Source organism: Alosa pseudoharengus, unplaced genomic scaffold (genome assembly GCF_046254945.1).
Source record: "Alosa pseudoharengus isolate Yale_2024_CS ecotype anadromous, Long Island Sound unplaced genomic scaffold, YU_APseudo_1.1 YU_APseudo_1.1_scf_19, whole genome shotgun sequence".
Lineage (NCBI taxonomy): Eukaryota > Metazoa > Chordata > Actinopteri > Clupeiformes > Clupeidae > Alosa > Alosa pseudoharengus.
Window position 1 is genome coordinate 8,861,292 of NW_027468657.1, and position 21,897 is coordinate 8,883,188.

The following is a 21,897-nucleotide window of genomic DNA, read 5'->3' on the forward strand; positions in this document are numbered from 1 at the left end:
CTGGGCACAGCAGACATATTCTTAAGCTTCTGAGTGTTCCGCTGTTGTTAAGCAGCCAGAAGTCCGTTATTGGTGTTCTGTGATGACACAGGTAGTGGGAGTAGGGGAAGAAGGAAGAAAAGAAAAGATTGGTTTCATATCTCTGGCTAGAGATAAGTCAATTAGCAGGTATTGCATATTGTAGCCTTAAATTGGATCCAACCTACAGGTGAAATGTAAAAGAAACTAATGAGTGGCTGGAGGGAGTTGGAAAGGAACTTGTGTTTGGATGGTGGGTGTGCTGCTTAGCAGGAAAAAACACAGCTAGGGAGAGTTAAGTTCCACAGCTGTCATATGAATGCTTCAAAGTATGTAGGGCCAGGGTTATAATGGGTTATAAGGTAGCTCGACGGTCCAAGTCAGCAGCATACACTGAATATCTAATTTCTGACAAATGGGAAAAAGTGTATGAGTATGTTTTTGTGCATGTTTGCCTATGGATGTTGTGTGTATGTGTGTATGTGTATGTGTATGTGTGTGTGTGTGTGTGTGTGTGTGTGTGTGTGTGTGTGTGTGTGTGTGTGTGTGTGTGTGTGTGTGTGTGTGTGTGTGTGTGTGTGTCATGGGGCTGTGATGGGCCTCGTAGCAAACAGCAGTTATCACACTGGAACACATCTGTGCCCTGGAATGTGTGGTGTGTGTTAAGCTGGTTTCCAGGCCGATCCTGCCCTGTCGCAGACCCCTTCATGCCCAGTCTGGCACACACCTCTGATGTCTCCCTTTAGGCGCTGGCCATGGCAATGACTGTGTGTGTGTGTGTGTGTGTGTGTGTGTGTGTGTGTGTGTGTCTGTGTGTGTCTGTGTGTGTCTGTGTGTGTCTGTGTGTGTCTGTGTGTGTCTGTGTGTGTCTGTGTGTGTCTGTGTGTGTCTGTGTGTGTCTGTGTGTGTCTGTGTGTGTCTGTGTGTGTCTGTGTGTGTCTGTGTGTGTCTGTGTGTGTCTGAGTGAGAGAGGGAGGTAGAGGTAGAGACAGAAAGACAAAGTGCACATGTGTGAGGGGGGGTTGGGGTTGTTAGAGGTCTCTTTTGCTTCCACCTCCAGCACCACTGCCACAAAACAGATCACACAGCTCATCTGAATAATATTTCACAACGCTAGCCAGCCATACAGGAACATAATGGGCCCGGTGAAGAATTCAATCATTTCTGATTATCATCATTATTAATAATGCCGCTTAATTATCATAACAATAAGAAAGGTAATAAATGAGGATGCTGAAGGCCGACCAAGGCAGTCGCAGCTCAATCACTCCTGGAGAAAAAGGATGGAGGGGAAAACACAGAGAGAGAGAGAGAGAGAGAGAGAGAGAGAGAGAGAGAGAGAGAGAGAGAGCTGCTGCAGCGACTTTTTTTTACCCTATGGCACCAACCTCAGAGGGTGCAACTTCATAAAAGGGAGAGGAGAACTCGCCCTAAAACCTCGGGATTACCTGCCAAGGTGGTGGATCTGCAGCTTTTATTGGTTTAGGGTGATGGAAGTGTCATGTTTTCAGATTACCCAGCAGAGATGGCGGTGCGTACCAAATTCTAATGAAAGCTTGATCCCGCCCCGCCACCAGCCCCCCTTCCTGCCCTCCTAAAGCCGTCGGAGAGCATGTTCGGCACGGCGGGTGGAGGGGGTGAGAGGAGCTCAGTAAGCACCGAGGAGAGAGAGGAGAGGAGAGGTGAGGAGAGGAGAGGTGAGAGGGGGGCAGAAGAGGAGGAGGAGAAAAGTGGAAATGAGTAAATAAATGAATAAATAAACAAGGGTGGCAATCAAAAAAGGTTTTCCAGGCTTTGGCACAGGGAGGGAGGAGAGCGAGGCACAGGAAGCAGTTCAGGTTAAGCTCATTATTCCGCAGTGTCTCAGAGAATGTCAGACTGTTCATCCCTACTCCCTAGCCTGCTCTGGTGTTTTCTCTCCTTCTCTCTCTCTCTATCTCTCTCTCTCTATTTCTATCTCTCTATTTTTTCTTTCTCTTTCTGTCTCGCCCCCTGTCTTCTGCCCATTCTCCCCTCGCTCTCTCCAACTGGTGTTAAACTCCAGAGGATTTTTTTCCGGCTACTTACGGATTTGGCAGTGGCCGAGATGTACTGGACCACCATCTCGCGCTTGGTGCTCAGGTCCTTCCCCCGGAGTGGGGCCTTGCGCTCCTCGTTCAGGTTCATGTCCTCCTGCAGAGGAGGAGGAGGAGGGGGGGAGGAGGAAGAGAGAAAGAGAAAATAGTACCGCAACCGTCAGGACAGGATGACAAAGACATGTTTACACACAGACAGAATGATGATGGGACAGAGGCAAGTCAGTGCACAATATGGCACTCAGTGATGGGGAGATATGGGGGAAATGTCTCCCCAATAAAAGACAATGAGGGTGCACACCAGAGCGTGATATTTACACATAGCAATGGAGCAGCAAAAGGACATCAGGCAGGGGGACTGACAGTTATGTGATGGTGGTCATAAGCAATATACGAGGCAAACAATAGGGAAGGGCTTTTTGATTTCTCAACAATAAAAATGCTTTATGCTTGATTTCGAAAAAAAACAAAAAAAAAAAACAAAGAGTTTCAGTGTTCAGTGTGTCGGCATTGTGCGTGAAATTTAGGTGGGACGCAATAGACAAGAGAATAGGGTGAAGACGCCAAACACATGTTCATCAGGTATGTGTTCTGCTCAGGAAGACAAAGAGATCCTCACGGTGAAACAAAGACCACCTGCAGCAGTTTCAGCAATGGAGCTATACTGCCCTCTAGTGGAGAAGAGAAGGAGTTGTTTGGATCGATGTAGACACAACAGACATCAACAGTCTGGTCTGGTGGTGATAAGTCTGCAGGTCGAAATAAGTGAATATTCATATATATTCAAATTTCAAATGAGCACACAGACAAATTTGCAACTGAGGGAAAGTGGGCAAAGCTAAGCTAAGTAGTTTTAGGTCATTTAAATATAGTTTGACAGCTAAGGATGTGAGCCACTGTGACCTATATTTCCCCAATTTTATGTCTACGAAGGGTACAGGCACCATTTTATTGATAAAATCTCAGATTTTGCCGTAAGCATTTGAGTACTTTCTATCATTTTCACCTCCTACTTTCCTCCAGCCAAGAGACTTACTAATCAGTCCCTGAAGCTGGCTAATTCAGCTCTGTAATTGCCATTCACTTCACTAGATTAGACCGAGCACTGTGAATTGTTATGTGGGCAAGCTCGAGTACGAGCTGTGGGCCTGCAAAGCGATCAGCAAGCTCCAGCCAGGGCTGGGATGGGATGGGATGGGATGGGATGGGATGGGATGGGATGGGATGGGATGGGATGGGATGGGATGGGATGGGATGGGATGGGATGGGATGGGATGGGATGGGATGGGATGGGATGGGATGGGGTGGGATGGGATGGGATGGGGTGGGTCTTGGTGTGACGGGGTGGGTCTTGGTGTGACGGGGTGGGTCTTGGTGTGACGGGGTGGGTCTTGGTGTGACGGGGTGGATTTTGGTGTGACGGGGTGGGTCTTGGTGTGACGGGGTGGGTCTTGGTGTGACGGGGTGGGTCTTGGTGTGACGGGGTGGATTTTGGTGTGACGGGGTGGGTCTTGGTGTGACGGGGTGGGTCTTGGTGTGACGGGGTGGATTTTGGTGTGACGGGGTGGGTCTTGGTGTGACGGGGTGGGTCTTGGTGTGACGGGGTGGGTCTTGGTGTGACGGGGTGGATTTTGGTGTGACGGGGTGGGTCTTGGTGTGACGGGGTGGGTCTTGGTGTGACGGGGTGGGTCTTGGTGTGACGGGGTGGGTCTTGGTGTGGGCAAGTCCGTTTCCATTTCCCTACAGCTCTGATTTATGTGCCCCAATAACCCAATATATTATTGTGAAAGATATTACCAACATTTTTCTTATTCTATTGTTGTTTTATGTTATACATATATTTCCCTTTTCATGGATTTGACATGAAAATGAAGGAAAACTATATCTAATGGGTTTTTAGGAATCTTTTAAAATATGCTGTTTTGTAACTCTGGAGACTCATGCAGTCTGTTACCATGAAAAGCAGGGTTCCTGCTTCTCCTGTGTGCCTTTATTAATTCTATCTGGAGGAGGCTTGGGACAGGCTCAGGTAATTGAACCATCTTTGATAACGCGACGCCTCCAACCCCAGAATACACACACCGGCACCTGTGCACTGGCAGAGTGCACACACTCCATAGCTGATATGCGACGTCCGTCCACATCCAATACAGTCCAGTCCAGCCACAGAGGTCCAGTCCAGTTGTGTGCTCAGGGACGTGTGGAGCAAAAGGGGGAGGGGTGGGGGTGACGTTGAAAGGGGGGGGGGGGGGGGGGGGGGGACAGAGCGAGCATCAAAGGTATAAACGCATCCCCGAGGTCCCACTTGCATTAGCATTGCTGAAGCCCCCTCCCGAGCGTGGCGCTGACGCTGGAGAGGAAATGACTATTTGTGGATGCACACCATTAGAGAGGCGGGAAGGGACGGACGGAGTCATGGAGGGTCTGTGCGCTCCGAGCTGATGACAGCCCGCTTCTCCCATGAGCCTCTGCTGCCCAGGCTACTTAATGAGACCCTCATCATGTCCGTCTTGCACCACTGACAATGCGGTGGAGGAGAGGGAGGACGGGGAAGAAAAAGCGAGAGCGCCCCTCCATCCCTGCATGGATATTTTATTGTCTTTCATCTCTGGCACCGGGGGTTATTTTGCCATCCCTTTTTCAATGGGGCTGGCATATTGGGCCACTCATCTCTGCTTTAAATGCCCCTGTGATGAGAGGCAGAGCGGCCGAGCACTCAGGCTGGGAGAAAGGGAGAGAGTGGGTGGGGTGAGGGGCACTTACTGCTCCAGCAGAGAAGTGCACATAAAGCCCCTTAGAGCAAGCGGCTTCCTGTGATGCGCCAGTTCAAAGCCGGAGGTGGGGTTAGATGACCTCCCCTTTTCAGCTGGGCACCGAAGGTACCGACTGCTTCTACCCAGGATGCCATGTGCCGTATTGGTCCTGGGGCACAGCTACACTGTTGCTCATGAGAGAGGAGTGTCCATCACCACACTCCGTCATCTGCCTCCACTTCCTGTTCCAACGCACAGGAGATCTACATCCACGCCCACCTCCACCTCCACCTCCCAGCATGCTGATGGTGCAGGAGGGGTGAGCTTCTTAAGAGACCCTTGTTGATGTCAGATCCTGCCTCAAGGGGGCACAGCAGGATGTGAAAGCACGTCTGCCTGCTGTGGGTGGTGGCGCCAAGGTCCCCAGACTCTTATAAAGACTTACTGCGGTGTTATTTTATATCCATTCAATAGGCCAGCTGTGCACATCTAAACAACCAAGGACAATGCACAAATAGACTCACACACCCACATTCAAAATGCACTGTGTAGGCCAACATATTGGCATTCTTGGATCAACTCACTGCGCTACATGAGATCAGAAGCCAGACTAGCTCATTTACTTGCCATTGCTTAACAGGGTATAGCATCAGCCCCCCCAGCCCCCCTGCCTCGTCTCACAACCCCTTTCATGACTCGCCAATATTACTTCAGGAATCCCGTCTAGTGCGAGTCCCCAGAGCAAATGCAAACTAAAAAGCTAGCGTGTGTATAGTATGCATGTCTGATGCAATGAGAGTGGGTTTGATTTTTATTTATTTATTTATTTTATTTTTTATTTTGTATCACAGCATGGTAGATGCCTTTCATGCGATGGAGATGAACGGTCTCAAAATCCCTCCTTAGCCTCTATGTAAACAATCAATAAATTATGAGAGGCTGATTCTGATGAAGAGCTGCACGAGGCACAGCGGTGACTGACACGAGACCCGGCGTTCCGATATCCTCCGATTCCCTCAATCAAACTTGTCCCTCTTTTTCCAGGGTCACAATCCCACAGCTCCCAATGGGTAGAGATGAAGGGCTAATGTCTCCTCACCAACACATTCATCGCCGTGTTATTACTCTTCCAATAAATATCTATTTCCGCCCACTCGCTCTCCTTGTGCCTTGCCGTGTATTCCCGCGCGCAAGGCGCAGGGCCTCTTTGTGTCGTTTCTGTCGCACAGCAAATTGAAGAACGCGTTTTAATGTCATGCCATCTTGAGCGCAAACACAGCAATTGAAAAGCGAGGTGAGTGACAGTTGAGTGACTGACATGGAAAACAAAGCTGCAGTTGATGAGACACAGCATGTGTCACTTTTGCAGGTAGGCTAATATTAAGACATTGGGATGGCAAAACAAAAGAAAAAAACCGCAGGGCTGCAAAACAAATTTAGCTTTTCATTTCAACGGTAATGAGCATGAGGTCATCAGTCAAGCAATCGGGAGAACTTCACGACACAATATTGTTTACATTAAGGCTAAATTAATTCAATTTGAATATTTATATTCGTGTGCTTTTTAAAATAACTGTTTTCACCGTAATACTGAATTCTGCGGAAATCATTATCGTCACTCAAAATGCATTAGTCTTTTTATAGCAGGGGAAGATCACGCGCATGTTAACATCTAGGGTAAAAAATAAAATATTATACATCTCCACAGAACCCATCTGGTATGATTACAAATCAGATAAAGTTTACAAAACAGGTTGAAGTTTGTTGCTACAGTATGTGCCCTAGATCAATGACAAGTGGAGTGTCAGGCATTAGGGGGTTTGTGCTCTTGAAAAGCATATTTATACAATATACTATTGTGAAAGATATTACCAACATTTTTCTTATTCTATTGTTGTTTTATGGTATACATACATTTCCCTTTTTATGGATTTGACATGAAAATTAAGGAAAAATATATCTAATGGGATTTTAGGAATCTTTTAAAGAGGCCCTATGCAACAATTTTAGCAAAAATGACCTTAATTATGCAGGTTGAGAGTCGTTCTGATGGTTCTACAGCACTTTTTTGGTCGTTTGGTGGGTACTTCGTCTCCCCCTAGTGCTTCTCGGCGGAAAAAACGAATATGCAACTTTCTGGCCGTGGTCCGAACACATCCGGATGCAACTCAATACTCGAAAATGTTCTCAGATTGTAGTTTCTAAGAAGACTGCAAAACGGACTCCGACTTGGCTTTGTTGCTGTTGAAATTGTAAGTAGCCTACCCTTGGGTGAAATTTCTTTTTTGTAATGTGATTTGATAGTCTCTTGGTTTATTGATGGCTAGCTCGCTAGCTAGTGGGGGTTTAGCGTAGCAGTCACTTGCTACCGAAGCTGCAGGGGGAGCTATGTCGTGAAAAATGCGAGCCCAAATCAGGTGAAAACCCAGAAACAGTGAAGGAATAACCAGACCTGCATAGGGCTTCTTTAAAATATGCTGTTTTGTAACTCCGTTACCATAACTCTGTTACCATGAAAAGCAGGGTTTTTGCCTCAATGGCATTAGAAAGTGCCATTTCCAAAAGAAAGTGCCTTGGAAGGACACTTGATTTAGTATATTTCATTTGAAAATGTTTGTGCAAGTATAAGAAATATTCTCAGGTTAAAATGTGTAACTCCGTTACCGATATGGTGACGGTGGGAGTTACCATGTGATCTTCCCCAGCAGCATAAATATGATGCAAAAATGTTCCGCCCCATGTCTCCTTAAATAACAAACAAACAGGATCTCATCAAGACCTGGGAAACAGCACCAGCAGAAATTGGTGATAAATAGACCAACCACTATGAGGCACTGCTCATCAGCATCCACTAGAGTCTCCAGGACATTCAGAAGCCCATGTTTAACCCCCCCCCACCTGCCAGTCTCCAGTTGAGTGATGATCTCTTACTGGGACTAATCATGCCTTTACCAAAAGCTATGTACAGCTACGTTCAACTCGCTCTGACGAGAAGCAGCAGGAACCAGCAGACGAGCAGACGGCAGCTTTTCACACGTCCTGAAATGCTGGTGCATGCTGGGAAATTAAACAGCCAGCAAGTTGAGCGAGAAATCCAGAGCACTTGATACCGATATCCTGATGTAATTACTGTGGAAACACAAAACCTACAGGCATTACACTCAGAGGGATCTTTACTTATACTGATGGCTCAACTACTCAACGGAGTTCAATTAAGTTTGACAACTGGCCTCCTGGTCACATACAGGAGAACTTCCAAAAGTAGATTCATCAAGTGTCTTGCTGAGGATTTCGGATCGATCCAGCTCACCCACTTACTCACCATCGAACTGCTGCGCTTTAGTGCTGCATAGAAGTTAGAGTGCATGCTGTGTGGCAGTGCAACCCCATATGCTGCTCTTTAGTGCTGCATAGAAGTTAAAGTGCATGCTGTGTGGCAATGCAACCCCATATGCTGCTCTTTAGTGCTGCATAGAAGTTAAAGTGCATGCTGTGTGGCAATGCAACCCCATATTCTGCTCTTTAGTGCTGCATAGAAGTTAAAGTGCATGCTGTGTGACAATGCAAACCCATATTCTGCTCTTTAGTGCTGCATAGAAGTTAAAGTGCATGCCGTGTGGCAATGCAACCCCATATTCTGCTCTTTAGTGCTGCATAGAAGTTAAAGTGCATGCCGTGTGGCAATGCAACCCCATATTCTGCTCTTTAGTGCTGCATAGAAGTTAAAGTGCATGCCGTGTGGCAATGCAACCCCATATGCTGCTCTTTAGTGCTGCATAGAAGTTAAAGTGCATTCTGTGTGGCAATGCAACCCCATATTCTGCACTTTAGTGCTGCATAGAAGTTAAAGTGCATGCTGTGAGGCAATGCAACCCCATATTCTGCTCTTTAGTGCTACATAGAAGTTAAAGTGCATGCTGTGTGGCAATGCAACCCCATATGCTGCTCTTTAGTGCTGCATAGAAGTTAAAGTGCATGCTGTGTGACAATGCAACCCCATATGCTGCTCTTTAGTGCTGCATAGAAGTTAAAGTGCATGCTGTGTGACAATGCAACCCCATATGCTGCTCTTTAGTGCTGCATAGAAGTTAAAGTGCATGCTGTGTGGCAATGCAACCCCATATTCTGCTCTTTAGTGCTGCATAGAAGTTAAAGTGCATGCTGTATGGCAATGCAACCCCATATTCTGCCTAATTCCCAACAACAACAAAAAAAAAACAAGCTCTTCTGTGGCACCAACCAAAAGCAAATGTTGAAGTTCCTCAAGGATCACTTTTGCACTCACAGAGTTTGTTTTGTGGTCTAACCACCCCCCGCCACCCCCCCTAACATCTAAAAGCTGGACGGCAAGCTCAAAGGGCATGTCCGCAGAGCGGTCTGGTTCTGGTGTTGTCTGGACCGTGCTGTACTGGTGAGCTCTGTTCTGTCTGTCTGGAGCTCGCACAGCTCAGTGATCAGGAAGCAGCAGCTCCACTGGGGCTCAGCTGCAGCTCCAAAACCCTAAAGCAGACCAGCAAAAAGGGAAGCTTCCAAAAAAATTATAGAAGAAGACTAGAAGGGGGAAAGGGGGGGATACACCCAAACAAATATATAAATGAAAAGAAATAATAAAAATAATAAATAATAAAAAATTTAAAAAAAATCTTCAAAACACACTGCAGCAAGCCAAGGCTCACAAGGCCTGAGAAAGTCAGACAATACAAACTCTTGACTTGACAGCCCATGCACTACAAAGCCCTTCACTGTTTTGCAGTCAGCTCCCTCCCTCCACTCTCTCCACCCCACACCACCACCCTATCCTCCCAACGCTTCTGCCTTTCAGTTATTTCAAACAGCATGCTGGCACCACAAGGAAACTGGATAAAGAGACAGAAGAAAAAAAAAAAACTTTGTTATAACCTCTGACAGCCCCTGACCATGCCCCTGAAAACCAGAGACACAAATGGAGTCAGACACTTCTGTAGTCTGCTTTGCTGGCAAAAACTCTCAGGGTTCTCGCAATTAGTGGAGAGACACACCATACTAAGCCTGGATGAGAGAAACACACTTCACACTGAAGGCAGAAGGGAAAAAAAGGCAGCCCGGGAATGAGACATGCCCAAACATTGTAGATGTGGGCGAGGGTATCTGCGGCAATGCCAGCACACTCCCAAGAGTCCAGTTCAAAAGGGGGCTTTGGCTATCGCCGAAGGTGAGAAGAGGTCCAGTGTTGTCTTCAAGGGTAAAACGAGAAACGGTGCATTGTAAATGGGCCCTCTTAGTAGGCACCCGCAAGGTTGCAGCCTTCTTGAACTTGCTCTACTGCTGCTGCATGGGTCCGAGATCTAAGCATCTCTATGCTGGTGGAGTGGAGAGTCTGTTTCCCTGAACAGAGACCTCTGTGAAAGTTTCATTAAATTGGTATTATTTGGCAGAGAGGTGAGGGGGGAGAATCTGAACTTAGTTGTGTTTTTTTTTATTTTGTTTTTGTTTTATTTGTTTTATTTTAATTTTTTTGTTCGAAGAATGGAAAAAGGGACGGGGTGGTAGGGACTGGACACACAAGGTACGAAAAGAGTAAGACTCACCATCATCTTCTCAAACAGGTCGATGATTTCCTTCTCGGAGAGGTTCATGGAGCTCATGGAGTCGATGAAGGGCTGGGGTTTGGGCAGCTCTGCCTGGGGGGACAGGGGGTCGGTGGGGTGCTGGATGAAGGGCTTCTCCTTCTTCCCACCTTGCTTGCGGAAGCTGGTGATCCGATCGCGCTGTGGGCACAGTGGAAGTCATGTCAGGACAGCCCAAACGATGTGTTGATAAAGTCCATCGTTTTTGACAGACTTGAATGAAAGAATGTAAAAAAAAAAAAAAAAGAAACGGGAGCAATTTGCACAAGTGCAATTCTAATTCTAATTGCACAATTCACTATCAAAATGCTGGAAAAGTCATAAATTAAAGTGATATAACTTTTGATCAATCCAGCAGGATGACAAACTTTGCACTTACCTGTCTTCTTACCATTTTCAATGTTAGTAAGTGGATTCTTTACAAATGGCAAAATTTGTATTGACAAGTGAAGTTTCTAAACCTACATTGAAGTGAATGGAGGAACTGGAGAGAATGTTCAGAGCAACAGAACACTGTGTGCATCTAAGAGCTACAGAAGTGGACGATGAATGGCCACGGCTTCATTAAGTTCTTTATGTGTGACGGAGGAGGATTAAGGGGAAATGCTGAAGGCACTTGTCTGTTTCTATCGGGTAAGGAGAAAAGTGAGCGAGATGGAGAGGGAGAGAGAGAGAGTGTGAGAGAGGGAGAGGGAGAAGGAGGTGTGGTGAGACAGAGGGAGATGGAGAAAACGGAGAGGAAACAAACGTAAAACCATGCAAAAGGTTACTGTTAGTAGTTTTTGGTTACACGGGTCAAGGTAGGGGTCTCATGCTTGTGTGGATGACATTAAAAACAACCAGAAAGAAACCAATGAGTTAATGCTGACACTCTGTTTTGCTATAAATGGAAACGCTTGTGGAAGGAACATGTGTCCAATGTCAGAACGGGGACCAAATTTGAAGGATTCTTCTGCATTGAGTAAATGGGTCTTCAAGACCGCAACTGAGTCTTAACTGTTCTCTGTACACTCACAGGCAGGCTACACTAGGCACATAACTGAAGCATTTTGTTCGTGGAGTGTAAAAATACTTTTTAGAAGACTGGTCTAATCTTTTCGAATGTAAATGCCACCATCACGTCAGGGGTAGCCAGTTCGACTATATTGAAAGCTAATTGTTGTAGCAAACCCTCTTCAAACAGAATGCTTCAGTCCTGTGATTGGTGTAGCCTGCCTATTAGAGGGCCGCCTAGCGCAGTGCCTAACAATAATGAGGGTTGGTGAGGCAGACATTGGCACAGTTGTCAACAAGTGTTTCTGCTATACTGCAGTATCTCTGTGCATGCAGTCATGGTAAACAGAGATGATGATAAAACAAACAAACAAACAAACAAAAACATGAACACAAAACATGATGCAAAAACCAAAAGCAAAAACCGAAATTAACATGGATACACACAAACGGAGAAACGAACCACCTTACCATGTCGTCAGCCAGTGTTTTAATGTGTATATTCTGTTGAAGGGAAGGGACATTAACAAATAAAAAATGAGGACCCAACTGAAAGCATCACTAGAAGTGTGTATGGCCTCCGGGGAACACATACACACAGAGACACACATGCAAAAGTAATAATTTGCAAATCAAATGAAACCCCACAAAGCATGGACAGATTGACGCCCCATATGTACTGTATGTTGGTGTAAATAGTTGGTAAAGGCCAGAGACAATTGGCAGACATATATATTACACACATCAGACGTAAGGCCCAGCACACTGTGTCTGACCCACTGCATCCTCTGTTTACAGAATTCAGGAAATTGCCATCAGAAACGGAAGGTACACAGCTGCAAAAACATTTACAAAAAGTAATTCATACCAAGTGCAATATCACTACTCAATTCACAATAGTCCATGCAAGATATCCATATTCATCTTCTTGATACCAGTCTGTTGTGAAAGTGTTATTTATTGTTGTTTTTAAGGGTGACTGTGTTATTTGTTTGTTGTATGTATTGTCTATTTGTATGTATTGTCTATTTATTGTGTCTGTATTTTAGAAACCACCTGTGGAGTCAAAGACAAATTTCCACTCTTGTGGACAATAAAGCTATTATTATTATTATTATTATTATTATTATTATGTGACCACTGTGACTCTCATTGTTGACCTCATTTATCTTGGATTCTCCATTCACGTAATAACCTCCTTCTGTTCCATCGCTGACACTGTGGGCAGCACAACTTTGTTGACCACTTACAAATTATTTTTGTTATCACACCCAAACCAAAGCAGTAAATCTTTTAAATCATGCTGAGCTGCATACCAGTGGATTATCCAAGTTTAAGAGTCCCCTTTGTAATTGCACAGTTTTGATTTGATTTGTTGTTCAGTTGATTTCGCTTGTTGAGCTCTTGAGCTGCTTCATCAAGTCCTAGTTAATAAAATCTCCTAACAGATTTACCCGCAAGCCCGAGGAGAGGGTGTAGTGCAGCATTTAGTCATACTGCCTCCACATGACACGGCATGTCCCATTGTGGTTCTGTGATAACTTTCCACTCACAGACCAGACCTGCTGATCACCTCCTGTAACAGCCATCTTTCCTTTCCAGAACATACATGCAGGACCTTTGCTCTAAGTGACCGTGCCTCCAGGTACAACATGAAAGTAGCTAAGGCCTTTCACTCCATACTCCAGTTCACACAACTAAAATGCATAATCTAGTATCGAGTCCCCTACACTACCCACACAGACACACCCACTCACAAACAGACACACCCACATATAACACCACTTTACCAGAGCCCTGTGGCTTCGTTAAGCATGGCCATTTGCAAGAGGCTCCATGCAGGCAGCAGAGACATGGCGCCATATGCTCAGTGTGCCGCGGAACACTAACGCGTGCTGATCTGGCGCAGGGCTGCCATAAAGAAGGGCCTCCCGCAGCTCCACGCCCCACTCTCTGAAGCTAAAGTGAGGCCATCCATCCTTCTCTCTCTCTCTCTCTCTCTCTCCTCCCCCCCCTGGCCATAAGCAACACACGGCCCTCTCGCTGTTTGAGAGGCTGGTAGGCAGAGGCAACAGTTGGAGGGGTAATTTAAAAAGAAGAGGAAGCCAGGGAGGACGTGGTGGTGGGTTCAAATGGGGGGGGGGGGGGATTCTGCATCCAAAGGGAAAAAAAGAACATGATGCTTCTGGTTGGCTTATGGGGGAGTCATTGAGGATGAGAGCGTGATAGAAATTTACCATATGGCGCTCATACATTCAAAGATGGAACAACATTTTGAGGCAGACATACTGTATCAGTAGTGTGTGTGTGTGTGTGTGTGTGTGTGTGTGTGTGTGTGTGTGTGTGTGTGTGTGTGTGTGTGTGTGTGTGCGTGCTTGTGTGCGCATGTGTGTGTGTGGGGGGAGAAAAAACCAGTAAGTGAGGGTGTCATGTACAAAAGTCATTTAAAAGAGCTGCACTAAACTTAATGAACAACTTTTAACTTCTAGGGTTCTCGGGAATTTCTGTACTTTAGACAGTTTCTGCGTGTACAAAAAAAAAAATCATTGTCCTACTTCTAGGACGTAATTAAATACATTTAATCAATTTGGAAACAGCGGTAATAAAACAAAGTTAAGCTAATTACACAGTCCGTGGGGCAAGCTATTAGTTAATGGCACATAGGTCATTATCACGTCACTGGGGCAACAATGCAATTTGTAGCATAACAATTAGCCAAATTCACCTTCCGGGTCTCACAACTTTATTAAAACACAGTTTTTTTTTTATTATGATGAATTTCCTCTGTGACCAATACATGCCTCCATGGCAAAATTATATTATCCATGTACCCTTCCCCTTAAATGAGAACAATACTAAAAATCATTAATAAAGTAATACAATTTTAAGTAGAGCTAGGTGACATGGGAGAGCCAGTTAAGAGCACAGCCACTGGGCCAGATTGGCTGGCTGATGCAAAGTTGATTGCATTGCCAAAAGCACCACCTCCCGCCCCCCAAGAGTGGATTTGGCTTTGGCATGTGGAGGAATGAGGCCTTTTGAGACTGTGCCACTAGGTGGCCCACAACAAACCACTTTCTCTGCGTATAATGCATGCCATGTAAACAACGAAGGGAGTCCGCGCCACATGCAGCGTTGCTCAATCCCTTTAGGAACAAAGAATACGTCTGCTTTACCCAATTACACCATCTGCTCCTGAAGGCTTTTCTACTCACTTAGAGGGAGGGAGGGAGGGAGGGGGGGGGGGGGGGCTGCCATAAAAATGTACGATAAAATATTTCTTTGAAGAGGGGAAAAGAGATGGAAAACATAACAAAAAAAGAACTTGGGAGCCAATCAGGTTTTGCTTTAATTGGTCATAATTACTGACAAACAAAGGATCACTTGCAGCCTGGCTGGGTTGGCAGGGAACGCAGGCCACCGTGTGCCACTAAACAACTCATGGCAACCTCATGTCACTCTTACCCTGAGTGCTTGGCAGCCGTGCCACCAACTGCTCGATTGTGCTACTTGTACTGTTCATCAACGTTAGCCCAAATTTAATTTCCCCCTTTTTTTATCTGGAGCGCTCTGCATTGGAACAGCATGCTAGGTCACTAATTTTTACAGGGAAATGAGAGCGCGCTCTCTCTCTCTCTCTCTCTCTCTCTCTCTCTGCAAGAATTACTGCGCTCAGAGCTCGCATTCAGCAACATAATGCTTTTGTGATGAGCGAATCAGTCTCACGCCAAGCATAAAATTACGCATAAACTTTTTTAATAAACTGAGATTTACTTGTTGCCGCTGAAGAGAAGCTTTACATGTATTGCAAGGGAACTAAGGGAGCTTTAAAACTCAATCCCCCCCTTTGTCTTCCAATGGTTACATATTACAATCTCAGTCCTATAGATCAGCACTTCAGCATACCGCGTAGCCTCTTCGAATAATGATAACCATGAATGTGAAGGGCAATGGGCTCTCAGTGAACCTCAATCATAATAGTATCACATTACTACCTATCATTGGCTACTTATAATTGCTGCATGAAAGCAAAATTGCTAACATGGAGCAGTGTGAATGTAAAACAGTACCCTCTCCACCAGCACATAAAGCTATTAAGTGCTATGCCACATGAAAGTGGTAAATGTTCTCCTTGCTGCTCTGGAATAGGTACAAAGCTAGTGGTCTTCACATAGCACTGTTGGGCTGCGTCTGGAGGATAACTTGGTTGGGATTTGACGAAACATCATCCTCCACAGTGGATTAGATCAGGGGAGGAATCCGGCCCAAAATGGCCATCTCCTGACAACTGCCTGGGAGTGCACAGTTATTAGGTACATGCCTGAGGTTTTGGGCTATTGCTGTGCCCTCCTGGATTCCAACATTTCAAGCAGCGAATCCCGTAGTTGAATAAGGCCGCTTTGGCCAGGACAGGCCTGTTGTTAATGTAGCGGTCCCAGAGCAGAGACATACTGAAGAGCGGGACAGTGAAATATTACGGTCATGAAGAACAGCTGTAATGCTATTTGGCCTGCTTTCCATGCTCTGTTTTGCCACATGTTTACTTACACTTGAGCGAACACACATATTTTTGCCCTAAAGGGCATCCAAGCTTGCCCGAGATCAAATAGACACAGAGCAGACGTTTCAAGTCACAGGGGCAGCGCGGGACCAAAGCGCCATGCTCAGCCCAGCATTATGAAACAAGCTCTGCTGAACAGCTCGCGGGCGTCATACTGAAAAGAGCCGGTTGTCTTAAACAGAGACCTGGCTATGTGAAGAAATAGAATGAAAAAAAAAAATAGATATTTGTCTCTGTTCAGAGTCGGTCGGCCGCCACCCCCTCTATCTTTCATTGTGGGGGAGAGAGAGAGAGAGACGGAGAGAGAGAGAGAGACGGAGAGAGAGAGAGAGAGGGAGGGAGAGATGCTGAGTCTGAAGGTCTTCATCCACTTCTTCCTCCCTTCTCTCTGTGCATCATGGGATTGTTTTTACCACTGGAGTGAGATATAAATATGTTCCAAACGGGAAACCTTGGGCAGTCAGTGTCTTAGACTGTCAGGGCCTCTGCATTCCAGACCTTATCTGTGTTTTTCGCTTAAACATGCGCTGCTGATGGAATCTGACTAATGATGTTTGGGTCAAATTATTCTGACTACTATTTCTAGCCACATTTCAACAGAACTTCACTGCATGCTGCACGCACACACACACACTCACTCACTCGAACACACAGAGAGTCACTTAGGCAGTCTGGCAAAAGAGCATTGATGTACTTTATCTCTCCCTAAGCCTCTCACTCTCACTTTCTCTCTCTCTGAGAGAGACACACACACACCACATTAAAGCCAGTACTGCATGCTCATCATAGTGAGGTCTAGCCAAGAGAGCAAGAGAGTGCTGATCCTCACCCACTTCCTCTTTTCTTTCCTCTGTCTAATAACTCCTCTCTCGGTTATCTTTCCTTCCAATCTCGATACCGCTCTCTCTCTCTGCAACTCTATGTCTATACACTGTTTCTCTGCATCTCAATCTAAACACACACACACACACACACACACACACACACACACACACACACACACACACACACACACACACACACACACACACACACACACACACACACACACACACACACACACACACACACACACACACACACACACACACACACACACACACACACACACACACACACACACACACACACACACACACACAGGGGCTCTAATCCCGAAGCGACCCAATTACTCTACAGGGAGCTGACGGTGATGCACCCATAGGCTGGCCAAGGACGGCTGCAGCATGACCAGCTTCCCTCTCCCATCTCTGGCCTCAGTGGAGAGTCAGAACTCTCACAGCTACAGCTAACAAGTCCTGCTGTCCTGCTGCAGGAGAGTTAGCCTAGGCATTAGCCAAGGAGGGACTGCCATGCCTAAAATGGCCTTTCTCCGTGGGCTAGTTGCCCAGGTACAGGGATTAAGTGCAGAGCTGGACTAAATCGAGCAGTCGGAGTAGTGATCTCCATTCAGCAAAGCCCTGGACCCTGAACGCAGCTTAATCCCAGTAGACAGCACTGAGGGAGGCATGGAGACGTTCTTACATCACCATTGAGAGAAGATAAGTTCCCAAGTGGCAAAGCTGTCATGGAAAAAAAATTCACATTTGTAATAACAAATAACAGTCTTCCGCCCTCTGTGAGAGATTTTGTACAGGCAGTTTGAGTAGAAGCTTTATATGAGGGTTCATGGTTTTTTTTTACTAGAGGTTTCTATTTCCTGGGTGAAAGAAACTGCCTTAAAGGACAGCTTAGGTAACACCTGATGATGTGGTGTCTGTGTGAAGACTTTGCTTTTCATTCTTCACCAATGCAACTGCCTATCATACATTGCATCATGCTGACCCCAGGTCTGCCTTGTGACACCATGGGCATCAAACAAAGGTAAAGAAAAGCTAGATAAAAAGCAGCAGACCTTGACAAGCAGCTGAGTCAATAAGCTACCATGCAGCTTCAGGGGGAAAAACAACCACAAAAGGCCTTCAACAGCTTTTCAGTCACACACAGCACCATTGACATCGCCGCTCGTGTTTCAAGCCCTTGCGATGTCATTGACTGGCCGAAAAACACTTAGTGTTTTCAACAGGCTGCGCTCGAGACACGCAGAGGACAGCGTCGCACTGCTGTCAATCTTGAGCACACAGCCACAGGTGCCGAAAGCTCTTCATTGTCATTAAACCACATCTACACGATGTGGTAACAATTGCCAACCAACAGGCAGTGCAGTACTCTTTGAGAGACACACCACAAACCTCACCTCTTTCTTTATCAAAACACATCCGAATAACATGATTTTGATGTCAACTCAACGTGTGTACTCCCAATCATCCGTAAATTGATCTAAAGTGCATTTTACTCCGGATAATTCCTTTAACTGAGCAGTGCAGTGCAGTGCAGTGCAGTGCTTGGGGCAGATGCAGGGGGGGCCTGATTAAAGTTTAATACAAATGGACCGTCAATGCGTACTCTACTCTGACTGATTGGCACGTGTGTGAGCCAGACGAATCAGTGATTTCATAAATTACTCTAAATTAGTGCCAGAGATAATGGGTACATTAGCAATAAGACAAGCCTATTACAGCTTGAGAGCATTAAACTGTGTGAAAATGATCTCATAGTGACCACCCCTACACCCAATTGTTTTTTTTTTGTACATCTAATTACCATTTTGTGTTTGGAACATCTAAAACTAATTCTAAAGGCCATTTTTGTTGTTCTACGCTACAGCGACTCAGCCTCTCTTGACCTTATATTTAGTGCTCTTCTAAAAACAATTGCTACCATCATCCTCTCATGACACAGAGCCAGACTGAGTCAATTTCAGCTCCAGAGATTCCCCCTCAGGAAGCAACAAGCCACTGATTGCCAAGCGAGGGAGAAAAAGTGATACTGAAGACTCAACAAAAAAAATTCCAGCATTGCTTCTCACCAAGGTGACAAGTTGTTGGGGTTTGCAAAGTTCAGAGATCAGCCACAGTCACACTTCACATTTCAGTGTAGAACCAGAAGTGTGTGAGTGGCGTGCAGCCTAAATCTGTGCAGATCTTCTGCTGACTAACTGTGCCAGTGGCAGCCCTCAGCTGTGCAGGAAGTGGGGTGAAGAGTCTCATTCATGGATGTTGACCCTCCCTCATGCAACCCCCACCCACCAAATACAGTCTCTCACACACACACACACACACACACACACACACACACACACACACACACACACACACACACACACACACACACACACACACACACACACACACACACACACACACACACACACACACACACACACACACACACACACACACACACACACACACACACAGTGCTTTGTTGATTCTCCAAACCCCAAACACCAAGTTCTTTGTGTCAGGGAGAGAGAGATTTCATTTCCCTAAATTTAGTTGAACAAATCATCACCTTGACAAAAAAAAATTGCCGCCAAGTGGGTTTTGCAGGGTAGCACAATGCATGAGGAGAGGAAAGCGTATGGAAACTGCATCCTTCTACGTAGCTCTGAAAAGAGAATCAATTGCCTTTAAATGGGGAAAGAATGTCTGGCATGTCTTCCTCTGGGGCTGTCGCTGTGGCAATGTTGACATTTCCTCTAACCAGAAGAGTGCTGTGGGAAGGAAGCACAAGGGAGAGCACTGGTCCACTTGCAGCCTTTGGACTCCTTCTCCACGTGACTCGATTTGGCCAGAATCCACTCCGCTCCCTCGCAGGTTAACTTGTTTATCTGGCACTTTTCACAGACTACCGTACTGAACCCTCTGTGCTGGACCAGTGCATTAGCGTGGGCTCTCGAGACGAGGAGTCAGCATGTAAGTTTGTGTTTACAAATCCTTATCGCCGCGCACGGAGCGAGTGCGAGTGAGGGCGAGAGAAATTTCGAGGCCTCTGTCCGAAACTCGAGCCCACAGAGACGAGGGGAGGACATGCTGACAAAGGAAGCCTTCATGGAAGGGCCGCGTTGACTGATGGCCAAAAATATCTGTTTGAAAAGGGGTGATGTCAGACCCAACTGGCCTGTCCCGCCTCCTGGCCGTGACTAAAGAGCGCACAAACCACTTCCCCTCTCCACTTCCTGTGAGCCCAGTGCGACTCACATGAGACCGGTTTCCTGCCGTGCGGCTCGCAAGTCTCCTAGGCTTGTCTGATTCTAAAGGTCTCTGTCATGAGGGAGAGGGGACTAAGTGAATCATTAGCCAAAGTTGGAAAATGACAAGCACTCCACATGCAAACCAGCTGCGAACCAGTCAGGATCTGAATCCTTGACCATCCGTTAAAGAATGTGTGGTGCACAAAGCAAAGGCACCTTTCAAAAGACAACATTTCAACATGACATTACGTTTAAAAGATACGGTACAAGATAAAGTAGAAATGCCTGCAAAGGTGTGTTGCTGCAATGCAGCTTTAAATGGAATCAATTCAATGAGTCAGACCAGAGACGGATGCCAAACTCCTTCAGCTTCACGTAATATGGATACAGCCCAGTTCCAAGGGCTTGACTAGAAGACAACCTGATAACCTGAGCCCACATGAGTCACCCCTAAAGAAATAATACCTTTTTAAATGATCCAGATGGAAAGTGCTTCACTACACTGACACACATAGCCTTTATTATCCTAAGGAGTCACAAAGACATCCACGAAAAGCTTTTATTTCAAGTTTTAAGTCTTTGACATTATGTCACAATGTGTTCCACTTCAACTTCCCATCACAAAAAAAAAAAAAAGTTTAGGCAGGCTGTGTCTTGAGCTTATTAACACACAAATTGTGAGTGACAAGAAACCCCAATGAGCCAAAACTCAAATTAAAACAGGAGGCACACACAGTGTGGTCCTTATACTTTCGATGAGCTGAAACTCAGCATGCTGACAAAGAACAGCGCCAATTAGAGTAGTCAGTGATGACATAATGTCATTACATATGGCTGAACGATCTGGAATAAAATCTGTTCTGTGTCCATCAAAAAGACTCCCCTGGCTTGCTAGAACAAGAACCAAGGGGACTCGAACTGCGTTCAGGTTTCAAACATGAATTCATTTTCACATTCAAACAACGGTCCACGTTACTGTACATCTGAGACAATATGGGGACTTCCCGTCTTCACAAAGCCTTTCTGCAGCCACAATAAATGCTCATCTCTCTGCCTCTTGGAGCATGTCTGCTGTCTATGAGTGATATCTGCAGTAAAGTAAATCGCCCACAAACACACGCACAAGTCGTCTGTTTATGCAACAGTGATGAAGATACAACGCAAGTCTGTTACCTCATCAGAGGTCATCTTTGAGTAATTTTGTAACCATTGAAAGTTTGAGCTAGTGTTTTTTTCCCTTGCTTACTGGCATGTGCAAAAATCAAATAAACTAGATGTACCGCAGAGCGGTACAAAATATGACTGCCGCCCAGTCCAGCACATTTTTTACACAAAAATAAATCACGCTGAAAGGCCTATATGATTCTAACTGTCTCACTAAATTGCATTATCCACACTCAATTCTCACTGGTATCTGCTAGACAACAAGTACCAAATCATGATTAGTTCATAGAATTCACATGTAAAATTAATTTTATACAACCCCACCCGCATCTTGCCTGTTCATAATTCTGTGAAATTCTTGAATTGTGTGCATGTGTGCGTGTACATGTTTATGTTTATGTGTGTGGGTGTGTGTGTGTGTGTGTGTGCGTGCTCGTGTGTTTGCCTGCGTATGTGTGTTTGTGCATGTGCATGCATGTGTACATATGTCTACTGTGTGAGTATGTGTCATACGTATGATTACTGTGAATGTATGTGTGTGCATGTGTATCTGTTTATGCACATGTGTGCACATGGAATGAGTTAACATGACCCCTGGAGGCAAACATACGGAAAAAAATGGTCATCCTAGGCCCTACTGTTCTCAAGATAT

At 45.7% G+C, this 21,897-nt stretch overlaps 1 protein-coding gene across 4 annotated transcripts in view; it reads right to left on the reverse strand.

The window, feature by feature from the left end:
- diaph2 (diaphanous-related formin 2) overlaps positions 1–21,897 on the reverse strand; it is a 161,116-nt gene that overhangs the window by 127,833 nt on the left and 11,386 nt on the right. For 3 of the 4 annotated variants that reach the window (XM_076291614.1, XM_076291615.1, XM_076291618.1), the window contains exons 3-5: positions 11,917–11,949; positions 10,414–10,593; positions 2,086–2,190 (exon numbers count right to left, since the gene is read on the reverse strand). In XM_076291614.1, coding sequence (XP_076147729.1) covers positions 2,086–2,190; positions 10,414–10,593; positions 11,917–11,949 — 318 coding nt within the window. The remainder of the gene's footprint in view (positions 1–2,085; positions 2,191–10,413; positions 10,594–11,916; positions 11,950–21,897) is intronic. The other variant, XM_076291617.1, reaches the window with a different exon arrangement.